This window comes from Silurus meridionalis, chromosome 7, assembly GCF_014805685.1.
Source record: "Silurus meridionalis isolate SWU-2019-XX chromosome 7, ASM1480568v1, whole genome shotgun sequence".
Taxonomy (NCBI): Eukaryota; Metazoa; Chordata; class Actinopteri; order Siluriformes; family Siluridae; genus Silurus; species Silurus meridionalis.
In genome coordinates, this window is record NC_060890.1 from 4,135,655 (window position 1) to 4,148,154 (window position 12,500).

Genomic DNA, 12,500 nt, shown 5'->3' on the forward strand with positions numbered 1-12,500 from the left:
TCTACATGAAGTGGGATCCAAATAGCGCTGATACTGCACATCTCTAGCTGGTTCCGGATGTTTTGGGGGTCGGCATCTACTCTTTGAAGGTACATAATCTTCATGAGGTGGGACGTGACTGGAGCTGGAGCAACCTCAGGATGCCACGGGACAGGTAGAGAAAGAGAGGCAGTGGAGAGGAATTAGCGTAGCTGCTGCTCATGATATTAACAAGCACAAGTTGATAATGTGTGTGATAAGATGTTCTGAAGCACAAGGTTATGATGTGTGATGTGTGTTATGTGTAGAACTCGCTTCAGAGATACGTCTTTAATCTGCCTTTAGTGGACTTTGCTATTCCAGGAACAACTAGAAGTCCAGAGTTTTGAGATCTCAGGGAGAGTGAGGAATTGTAGCATGTTAGAAGAATGGAGAGATAAATGTGAGCCAAATCATTTAGGGTTTTGTAGTAGCAATAGTTTGTAGTCGATTCGAAACTTAACAGGTAGCCAGTGTAGGATGAGAAGATTGGGGTTATATGGTCATATTTTCTCAACCTTATAAGAACTCTGGCTGCTGCAGTCTGGACAAACTGGGCAAAATTGTCTAATGTGCTAGTGAGGAAAATGCCTATGTGATTAGCCATTTTGAGATCATTAGCATTTAGGGGTTTAGTAAAATGTTGAGACGAATCAAGCAGATTACTTTTTAGTCTGTCCTTAGTGGTCGGAAACAATAGTCCTACCAAGTCGATAACGTGGTGAGACGCAGCTACCAGCAGTGTGTCCAGTATGAGGTAATGGTCTGTGATATTAGTGACGTCTGCTCCATGGGATATTATTAAGTCTAGTGTGTGATTAAAACGATGAGTCGGTCTGGTGATGTTTTGTTTAACCACAAAGGAGGTTAGTAAGTCCACAAATTATAGTCCTAGGGCATCTTTTGCATCATCTATGTGAATATTAAAATCTAATTCAAGCAGCACTTTATTCAAACTGACCAAGAGGTCTGAAATTTAAACACTCAAAGAAGTCCAATGTCCAAACTCTACATGAAGTGGAATCCAAATGGCACTGATACTGCACATCTCTAGATGGTTCCGGGTGTTTTGGGGGTCGGCATCTACTCTTTGAGGGTCCATAATCTTCATGAGATGAGACGTGACTGGAGCTGGTGCAACCTCAGGATGCCTCGGGACGGGTAGAGAAAGAGAAGCAGTGAAGAGGCACATTTAGGGGTTTAGTAAAATCTTGAGACAGATCAAGCAGATTATTTATTTATCTGTCCTTAGTGGTCAGAACAATAGTCCTACCAAGTCGATAATGTGGTGAGATGCAGCTTATCTGCTCTACCAGTATTGTGTACCGGTTAGTAAGTCCACAAATGATAGTCCTAGGGCATCATTTGCATCGTCTATGTGAATAATAAAATCTCATTCAAGCAGCACTTTATTCAAACTGATCAAGAGGTCTGAAATAAAACGAGCAAACTCTTTAAGAAAATTAACGTAGTTCCTATGTATGTCTAAAAGTACAACTTTAAGAACGAGCACTTCAAATGATTTAAGCCTGAATCCTAATCTCTGACTAACATTAAGAAGGGTGCTATAAATTGTTGCTACACAACCCAGACGACCTGTCAGACGGGGCTCATGCTTACAGGCATATCCTGATGGTGTAGACTCATTAGACCAATGTAATCATTTGGTTTAATCCACGTCTCTGAGACAGAGTGCATCGGGATTATTATCTGTGATCTCGTTAACAATGAGTGCTTTGGGTGCAATGATCTAATGTTTAGAAGTTCAAACTTTAGAGCTTTTTTGTGTCTGATTATTTGACATTTTCCTGTTTTAACTGTATAAGATAGGGTAGGGTAAAAAAAGAATGTGTTTTTATAATAAAAAGAAATAGAGAAAGAGAGAGATTGTGTGTGTGTGTGTGTGTGTGTGTGTGTGTGTGTGCAAGAGAAAGAGTGAGAAAGAGAATGTGTGTTTAAAATAGAAAAAGAGAGAGAGAGATTGTGTGTGTGTGTGTGTGTGTGTGTGTGTGTGTGTGTGTGTGTGTGTGTGTGTTTAAAAGAGAAATAAATAGAGAGAAAGGGTGTGTGTGGTGAGGGGGTTAGAGAGCGTGTGAGATAGTGTGTACTGTATGTGTTTGAAATAGAAAGAGAAAGAGAGAAAGAGAGTAAGTGCTAAACTGTGTGTGTGTGTGTGTGTGTGTGTGTGTGTGTGTGTGTGTGTGTGTGGAAAGAAAGACAGGGGAGAGAAAGAGAGAGAGAGAGAGAGAGAGAGAGAGAGAGAGAGAGAGAGAGAGAGAGAACTGTGTGCCCTGTATCTGAGCAGCAGCAGCAGAAGGAGAAGGAGGAGTGAGGGAGGGAGTTCACTAAAAGTCCCAGCACATGCCTGGACTCAAGTTTCAGAGTGGAAAAGAGGAGGAAAGAAAGGCGAGTGGACGAGACGAGACGCGCGAGACGAGGCGCCTCTCTGTGATGACACGCACCTTTTTTTATGGAGCCGCTGAGTCTGGATGATGAAGATTTGCCCAGGAGTAACACTGTTCCTGATTAGTGTCTTCTTCACAGGTAAGGCTTCAGACATCACACACACACACACACACACACACACACACACACCCCAGAGTTTAGAACGTTCAATCAGGTTGTATTGTTAAATCAATCTTGAATCAATCAACTTTTGAGTTTGATGGTTTGGATGCAATGGATCTGTACCCCCCCAAAACAATCATGGGGCTTAAAATCGAAGAGTTTCAATGTAGAATTTAAAAAATGTATTCTATTTATAATTAATATAATACTCAATTATTATATAATAACTAGATTTTATTCCATAAAAACCTAAAAACCGTGGAGAAACCTGCACGGTAGTTCAGAAGGACTTTTCTTGGAGCAGAATAAGACTCTTGCTGTTGACTTTGTTGTGGTTTGTGACTCCTCCCTAACCAGACCTCTGTATTTATCCAACATCGTACTTGTGTAGGTGTGTGCAACCATAATTTCTGCTACTATATAAAGCATCAGAGCAATAAGGCCTCAGTCAGGTCCTGACTTTGTTTCTTTTGAGTAAAAAACAAAGTGTGGAATCCAAAACGCAGACGTCTGAGCTGAACTCGAAGATTTGATGGGTCCAATATCAGGTTCATCAAGATAGATAGATAGATAGACAGATAGACAGACAGACAGACAGACAGACAGACAGACAGATAGATGAAATATTTGATGATCCTGAATTACAGACTGAGACCTGTTTTTTGTATCATTATTAAAAATTGTTAAACTCTATATGAAAAAGATGAACTTGTTTTTATCTCCAGATGTTTGCACCGCCATTAATGCCACGGTCACTCCGTCTCCGTTCCTTGTGGCACTCGAGGGTGAGAACGCCACGCTCTCGTGTCAGGTGACCCAGCATCACAAATCCGACACTGCTCTCGTGCTGCGCTGGCTTTTCCATCCCGCGTCTGGAGGAGACGAGCAGCTCCTTGCCAAAGTGAACATGAGGAGGGCCAAATTCTATGGAAACTACTCCAAGAGCTTCCCCAAACCCAAGATCAAGTTGATTGTAGTGAAGCAGGGCAAGATCTACAACCTCTTGATCATCAACATTACCAGAGAAGACAGAGGCATGTACAGCTGCAAAGTGCAGGAGTTCAAGAAGCACCAGGAGAAATGGAAATCCTCCGTCGACTTCACAGCAGCTACAGAGCTTAAAGGTGAGATTCTGGAGTGGCTTCGAAGCGTTGTGAAATTTTAATTTTCCTTTTTAAAGTGAGAATGTATTTTAAGCACTTTTGAGAACCTGCGGGTGCTCAAGAACTTGAGTGTGACAAAGTCTTGCAGTTAGAACCTGTAGGTTCTTCAGCGAGGTAACAACAGTTTTCCATGTTGAGCTTCTATGTTAAGCTGTAGATTTGTATGAGCTGCTGTGTTCTTCATGCCAAAGTGATCTATCTATCTATCTATCTATCTATCTATCTGTCTGTCTGTCTGTCTGTCTGTCTGTCTGTCTGTCTGTCTATTTCTATGTTGCAATTTCTACGATAGATAGATAGATAGATAGATAGATAGATAGATAGATAGATAGATAGATAGATAGATAGATAGATAGATAGATAGATAGATAGATAGATTAAGAGGGAAACTGGTTGTATTTCTGAGTAGAACGTTCCATAGACATAGACATATTTCTGAGTAAAACTTTCCATTTCCATTCCCATTAGCTCAAGTTTTTTTCCCTATTGGAAATTCTTATCACAATATTAAGCTGTGAACTGACCTTCATTTGCACTTTTACTCATCACTAATTCTTTAATTTTTTTTCATCTATTTATTTTCAGAGTAAATTTCCCATCCTGTAAAATGTGGTCTCAGTTGCTTTGGAGCGTTTCTTAGATCATAAATGAAATTCTCAAAACTACTTGCTCAAAACAAACTCCACATCATGTTGTCACTTCTGCACATCATAAAAGCAATTCTCATTGGTTCGATCAAATTGCAAATGCTTTTGTACATTCATTTAATGGAAGTGTCTGCTGTTTCCTACATTATCAGTTGTTTATGTTGATTAAAATATTTTATACTGGTTTCACCTGATTAGTTTTAACCCCTAAAACATGTCAGAATCAGTTCATTGCATACGACATGGACTGCAAAATGGTTAAACCAGTTGTTATCATCCGTCATCTAAAATTTCTATTCAACTTTTTTTTTAAATGTGACTTGAATTGATGAATTGTGCAGATGAATCTTGAACCTTCAATTGGCAACAGAGCATAACACAATTTTCTGAAAACAGATAAACAATCAGGAAATGAACGGACACTATTATAGTACAGTAAAAGTCTGAATCCTGTCTGGTCTCTTACAATCAAATAAATACATTTGTGCTGTTAAAATTTATAGATGCCAAACAGAATAATTTCAGCTTTGTGCATTTTTAATCAGTGTAACCCAAACTGTAGTTTATATCAGAAAATACTGAAACTGTGCAGCGTCATACTGACAACATGACTAAACTTTTTTATCTTGTAAGTGATCAATGACAAAAGGACAGATTTTGAGAAAAAGTTCAGATGGATTGGATCAGTTCATTGGATTTCTTTTGCAAGAAATCCAATGTGTTTTGCTGTTTCTACAAATCGTTTTGAGAAATGCACCTTCTGGTTTGCAAATATTAAGGATTATTCGAGAAACGCTGCAAATCAACTGAGAAAAACTAAAACTCACATGCTTTTGTTCTAACCATCTGATCTTCTTTACGCTTCAAAGGCGAGTTTAAGTTTCTCTTTATTCGGTTACACAACTTTGAGTCCAAAACAACAGAGCGAGCAGACAAAATACATTTAATTGATTAAGTGTGTGTGCATCTGTATATGAAGGAGAGAACTAATTGTTTGCAAGGTAAATGAAGTATTTTAGATTTTCAGATGGAGTTAAAAATGATTTCATATCAACAAATTGAATACTTTTAAAGCTATACATAAAGACACTTTTCACTTGTCAGATGAACATTGCAGTACAGAGAATTTTTTTTCTTCACGTGTCCAAGCAATGATAGGAAGGTGGAGTCAGTTAAGGACTTTGATTAATGGCCCAAGAGTGGCAGCTTGGTGATATCGGGGCTTGTACCCACAACCTTCTGAACAGTAACCCAGAGCTGTATCCACTGAGCTACTGTACCACTTCTACCACCTGTTGAATATTTAAAATATATGCCAGTATTATTTATGAATCCATTAACCACATCTCTGTAAAATCCTTTCTGATTAATCATGTCACATCAGCTTCATGCCATGTCCACACTAATTCGTTTTTGTCTGAAAACTTATTTTTCTCACCATTTTAACCTTCTGTCCACACGAGACAGCTTTTTAAAAACATCCCCAAGTGGATACATTTGAAAGCGCAGTTTTCACATTGCAGTGTGAATTTGTTCGGATTAGTGTAGACGTCACCTCAGTATTTGAATTCCTATCTAGGATAGTTTTCTGACCTCTAACATTCAAGAAAAAACACCTTATTTATTCTGTTAAACTTAAATTTACATCGATTACATCGATTTTCTTACATGACCTGCTGCAAAGCCAGGGCAGATCTTTGCTATTACACAGTCACATGAAAATGATCTAACCTTGCATGTACTGTCAGGAAGCCACTGAGGTTGCAAGCACCCTTTGTGTTTATGTGTGTGTGTGTGTGTGTGTGTGTGTGTGTGTGTGTTAAGGATGTGGTCAGGATTTAAGTACACAGTAGCAGCGAGAGCGGAGGAAAGCTCAACCATGTTTGTGGGCAGGATAGCACAACATGTGACATGGAGGAAGTATAGCAAGATCCATAGAAGGATTGAAACAATATTTAAAAAAAAAAACATTAAAAACAAAGAAACACCGGGAGTGTTTGTGGGCTGGAAAATGAAACACTGTAGATATTGGTTTTGTGGAGAAATGGAACTTGAGAGCTATGTTTTTTATTCAATAAGCAGTTACTTTAACAGCTTTAACAGGATAAAACAAAAAAATAAAGAATGGCAAAAATGTTTTATTTAATTTGTAGGTAAATGGGTGGATCCCAGAATAAAAGCACTGCTACATATGAGTTTGTGTAGGTTGCGTTCATTCATTTTTTAATTCACAATTATAAAACAGTATTTATGACATTTTGCCTTATCGTAAAGTGATTTACAGTAATCTCATTAATAACTGAGCAGCTATGTGGTTAAGGGCCTTGCTCGGGGGCCCAGGAGAGGAAGCTTAGTGTGGCTGGGACTTAAACTCACTTCATCTTCAGAGTCAAACAAATCCAATGAATTTCAACCTCTTCATTCCTTTATTGATTTCATATTGCAAGTAAAAAAAGGAGAAAATGTTTTTTTTATTGTTTTATTGTTGACTTTTCTATGCGTTTTCTCTATTATCACACAATACCAGACCTGATCAATGGCCTAAACAGTGCACAATATTTCCAATCTAACGTTTTTATTACAGTTTATATCACAAACCAGACATCCAAAAACATTTCATTGCATGATGTACTATGTGGTAAATTTGAAATACAGTACCTATGCTAAGATTGTTCGACAATTTTTTAATATTATGATGATGATAGAAATACGTTTCATGCAGCAGGCAAACCTAGCAGTGTATACGCGGTACGATACATTGGGACGCTGCCAGAGTGCTCGCATTTCCCCCCTTGTGACATGCCTTTATTTCTCCAGGGGGACAGAGATCAGTTATCTCGGTGTTAGAATGCATATTTTTTCTGTGGTTTTGGTGTTTTAAAGCACACTTCTAGCTCTTGTCTTAATCCTTTTTATTGGCGTTGCTGGACACAGAAACAGAGCGCGTCCGTCCCTGTCCTCCACTCGCATAGATATATACTGTATATTTTATACATTGGGATAGTGTAAATAGCTGTATTTTCCTAAATTACAGTATGTACTGTAAATTGTTAAATCATTAACAGATTAGGGTATACAACTCCATACTGATCACCATTCTTTAAGACCCCTGGGTAGGCTAGGCCATGTCTTGACTTAGCATATTTTCAAGTTACGATGAGGTCATTGATCATCCCGGTCGTAATTCGGGACTAGCTGTAAATCCCTCTAATAGCAGCTCACTGGCCAGAAAACATTGCTGTATACAATTTACTGTACAAGATAAAATAGTCGATATAGAATGACCTGAGTGACCTCCTGCACATATTAACATCGTATCATGGTTTCCCCCACCATGGCCAATTGATAACTATGCAGGACTGTGTTCCAAACCGCACATGAGCAGTATGAATCATTAGGACGGCAGAACTGAACTGTACATATTTGTTACTATGGTGATTTGAGGCTTGTGGTGTTTTTGGCCATTCTGGTATGAACGGTATTCCAGAAGACTTGTCTGTCCTGTGTTTTCATGTAGCACAATCTCCTCCTTACAACAAAATCTTGTCTTTTAGCTCTTTGTAATCACCAGGTATTTTTAAGTGTGACTGCATGTTGGAGTAGAAATGTCTGTGTGTCGCCAATATAAACTTTTGAATGAAGTAATCGCCCAAAATTAGCGTGATGGCTAAAATATAGCGTATTGTTAAAGGAGAATAGCTTCATATGCTATAAACAAACTGTCTCTGTCTGGATGGTGCTAGCCTGTGGGCTGAATTTAGGGGCTTTCCCTGAATCTCTGGTTTAGGGTTAGGCTATAAAAAATTAAATCATGACCTCTATTCACTAAAAGACACAAAACAGTAAATAAAAAAACAGAACTGACACTAAGATATTACAGAAGAATGCCAAATGCAAAATTCAGCTGCTAGTTGGTTGTAGCTACCAAACAAATTCCTATTAATTCCATATAAATCTAATGATTGTTATTCACTAATCACATGCCACTCGTTTTTATCTTCTTTTTTTTTAGTATAGTGATTTTTCATGCGTGTGATGATATCTGATGTTTCAGGAATGTGCATAAATAAATTTTCATGAAATCAGTGTGTATTTTAGTTGTTTTTTTGCCATATTGTTTTCGGTTCAATTGTGCATCATGATATTATGACACTAAATTTTTGTAACGTTGTAATTACGTGTTGAAGGGAAGTCATCGTTTTGTTTTGTTTTTTCTGGTCAGAAAGTTTAGAAATCCTGTTTCAGTGTACAAAAAAAATAAATAAAGATTGTAGCAGCTGTATTTCTGCATAATACACCACTTTGTGTCTCACATTGGGACATATGTCGTCTCCTACTCTTTTGTTTCCAGACTTCATACCGAATGAATTCTGTAGTCATCCATTTTGTATCTGGGTCTCTTTGTCTGTGTGACTAAACAGAAAGAGACTCTATTCATTTTCCAGTTCTGTCATGCATAAATAAGTGTATAATTTAAGCAAGCTATGAATGGTGACATATAAAAGCAAAAATGTCCTGTGTTTTATTATCAGCATTTTCTAAAGATTGTTCCTTCTTCTTCTGCATTCAGTACAACATTTAAATAATACATTTGTTATACATGAAAAAGCAAAACAAAAAACTGATACATTCAATAATAAACTCATGATTTCACGCAGCTAGAATGATACCAAGAAAGCTGATAGGAAGACAGGGTAAAAATAACTTGCACGACCATTCTTAACCTTTTACCTTGTACATTTAAAATGTTAAGACTGGAAATGAATTATTACTTTATAAAATATAACATGAAACAGTTTAATAATTATATAAATCTCTATTGCTATGATGATTCATAGCTATGCAATGACATCTTAATAATTGAATATTTATAAGCATTATTAATTGTTCATTTTGAATTACTTTTGGTTCACCTAATTTTATCAAACTCATACCTTCATTCATCACATGAGCTGAAAATCATCAAATAAAAAGAGTCAGGATACTGACAATAGAATTTAATAAAAAAAAAATTTTTTTGCATAAAACACAAATTTGATTTTACATTTTTGCTTATCTCAAACAATCCTAACTTTTACAGCGATTTCGGCCTTACTGACCATTCTAGCTAATAACTACTGATCGGAAGGTCAGGGGGTTCAAGCCATTGTATCGCCAAGCTGCCACACTTGTGGCCCTTGAGAAAGGCCCTTAACCCTTTGAGCTCTAGGGGTGCTGTATCATGGCTGATCCTGGACTTTGACCCCAGCTTCCTGACATCGCTGGAGTATCCGAAATAATAATTTCACTATGAACTTTATATATTTTTCTAGACTCTGGATATTTTAACTATTCATATAAACTAACTTAAGGACCTGTAGAATGTCTGTTTCTCAAGCTAAAGTCTCTGTTGTCATTGTCCTCTTGCTCAGCTGTCCACCGAGGCCTCCTACTTCTCTCTCTATACTGGTTCAAACCAGTTACTGATGTTCTTTCAATAAAATAATACCCACCATTGTATGAAAAGTTCAGTTTCTTTGGAATGTTGTGCCTCAAATATATTTCCATACTTAAGAATAGAGTAATGAGTTTGCTAGAAGAGAGTTGATGTGTTCTGGCCATCTAAAATCAAAGCCACAAATGCTGATACCACAGATACTCCTCTAGCCTAAACAAGGCCACTTTTCTATTGGTTTTCAGCTTCAAAACCATTTTCACAGATTGGAATCTTAGTGGTTAAGATGTTGGACCTCAGATTAGAAGGTCGACTCATTTGATTCAATTAAATGCAATACGATGTACTGGAAAAAATTTGATGCTCTGCAATTCAATATGGTACACTTTTATTTTTTTAGTTCAGACAGACAGCTGATCATCAATTTACTTAAAAAAATAAAAAATAAAAAATAAAACCAGATGTCCTTTTTCTGTTCGGTCTCCTGGAAGATGCAGCTCTACCTCTGCCATGTTAATCTATATTCTATGTGACTCTCAGAACACACCTCGGTCTCTGAATTAACTCAACATCGTTTATCTGCAATAAATAGACATTTGGTGTCACTCAAATAAAGATGAGGTTCCCTCTAAAATCTGGTTCCTCTCTTCCTTATGCCATTTCAGGAAGTTTTCCTTGACACTGTCTCCACTGTCTCGCTCATTAGGGACAAACTTACACTTATAAAGAACAATATTATAAATTTTTTCTTCCCACATTTCACATCTGTGTAAAACTGCTTTGAGACAATGTCCATTGTTAACAGCACTACACAAATAAAATGTAATTAAATTAAATTGAATATTCATATAGCAACTGTGGTGCTGAGAGAACACACACATGAGAAACAGTTTAGCAACAAGAAATCATTCTACATATAAAATATTGTTCACTTTCGAAATAATAAATGTATATTTTATAATTAAAATTATCAACATTGTGGATTTTACAATAAATAATTTAAGTTGCCAGTAATAAATCTGCATCATGTTTTTTTTCATTATTTCACATTTGTATGCATGTACATTCTAAATTATCGAGTCAAAGGTCAATAGCAATGATGGTAGTGGCAGCATTCATCCTGCTGATGTCATTCCATCAGTAGCTATGCCTAACCTTGTTATTAGCCACTGTCAGGGTTTATGAGTAATTCAGAGTCTCCCGGAATGTGTGAACCCCACGATGAGCTGCTCGACCTAGAACTTGCGCATCCGTAGAAAGGGATCGCCTTCCTGCTGTCATCCCACACACAGAGACCTGTAATTAGCTTTATTTAACCCTGTGCAATTACCATGGCCATGAAACCGCAATGATGAGTTTGCATTTCTCCCCGTTCTTTTTGCAGTGCACTTCCTTCCACCCACCAATGCCAAGGATGGGATCTGGAGCCTGTTTGAAGGTAAGCCACAAGTGTATTCTTACCCATCCAAGTTCTGGACAGAAATAGCGCACATGGACCATCTATGGACGTGGAAGCAAAGACTTCTCTTCTTTTGAAACCTGAGAAAATAAACTTCTCTTATTCCTCCCATAGCAAATACTCTGGGTTTAAACAATATGATTATTAAAAACTCTTGTGGTCCTTACTGGAGCCATGGCACATGTTTGAGTTAAAGATTATGTTTTGTGTGTTTCAGATGTGTACCGAGGCCTCCTACTTCTCTCTCTATACTGGTTCAAACCAGTTACTGATGTTCTTTCAATAAAATAATACCCACCATTGTATGAAAAGTTCAGTTTCTTTGGAATGTTGTGCCTCAAATATATTTCCATACTTAAGAATAGAGTAATGAGTTTGCTAGAAGAGAGTTGATGTGTTCTGGCCATCTAAAATCAAAGCCACAAATGCTGATACCACAGATACTCCTCTAGCCTAAACAAGGCCACTTTTCTATTGGTTTTCAGCTTCAAAACCATTTTCACAGATTGGAATCTTAGTGGTTAAGATGTTGGACCTCTGATTAGAAGGTCGACTCATTTGATTCAATTAAATGCAATACGATGTACTGGAAAAAATTTGATGCTCTGCAATTCAATATGGTACACTTTTATTTTTTTAGTTCAGACAGACAGCTGATCATCAATTTACTTAAAAAAATAAAAAAATAAAAAATAAAACCAGATGTCCTTTTTCTGTTCGGTCCCCTGGAAGATGCAGCTCTACCTCTGCCATGTTAATCTATATTCTATGTGACTCTCAGAACACACCTCGGTCTCTGAATTAACTCAACATCGTTTATCTGCAATAAATAGACATTTGGTGTCACTCAAATAAAGATGAGGTTCCCTCTAAAATCTGGTTCCTCTCTTCCTTATGCCATTTCAGGAAGTTTTCCTTGACACTGTCTCCACTGTCTCGCTCATTAGGGACAAACTTACACTTATAAAGAACAATATTATAAATTTTTTCTTCCCACATTTCACATCTGTGTAAAACTGCTTTGAGACAATGTCCATTGTTAACAGCGCTACACAAATAAAATGTAATTAAATTAAATTGAATATTCATGTAGCAGCTGTGGTGCTGAGAGAACACACACATGAGAAACAGTTTAGCAACAAGAAATCATTCTACATATAAAATATTGTTCACTTTCGAAATAATAAATGTATATTTTATAATTAAAATTA

The 12,500-nt window shown here is 37.2% G+C and overlaps 1 protein-coding gene across 1 annotated transcript in view; it reads left to right on the plus strand.

Annotated features, from left to right (window-relative positions):
• The first annotated feature begins 2,320 nt into the window (after nucleotides 1-2,320).
• The window catches only part of vstm4b (V-set and transmembrane domain containing 4b), a 25,873-nt gene continuing 15,693 nt past the window's right edge, over nucleotides 2,321-12,500 (plus strand). Inside the window, exons 1-3 of the mRNA XM_046853827.1 lie at nucleotides 2,321-2,562; nucleotides 3,312-3,710; nucleotides 11,215-11,268. Of these exons, the coding sequence (XP_046709783.1) occupies nucleotides 2,508-2,562; nucleotides 3,312-3,710; nucleotides 11,215-11,268 (508 nt within the window). The 5' untranslated portion in view covers nucleotides 2,321-2,507. The remainder of the gene's footprint in view (nucleotides 2,563-3,311; nucleotides 3,711-11,214; nucleotides 11,269-12,500) is intronic.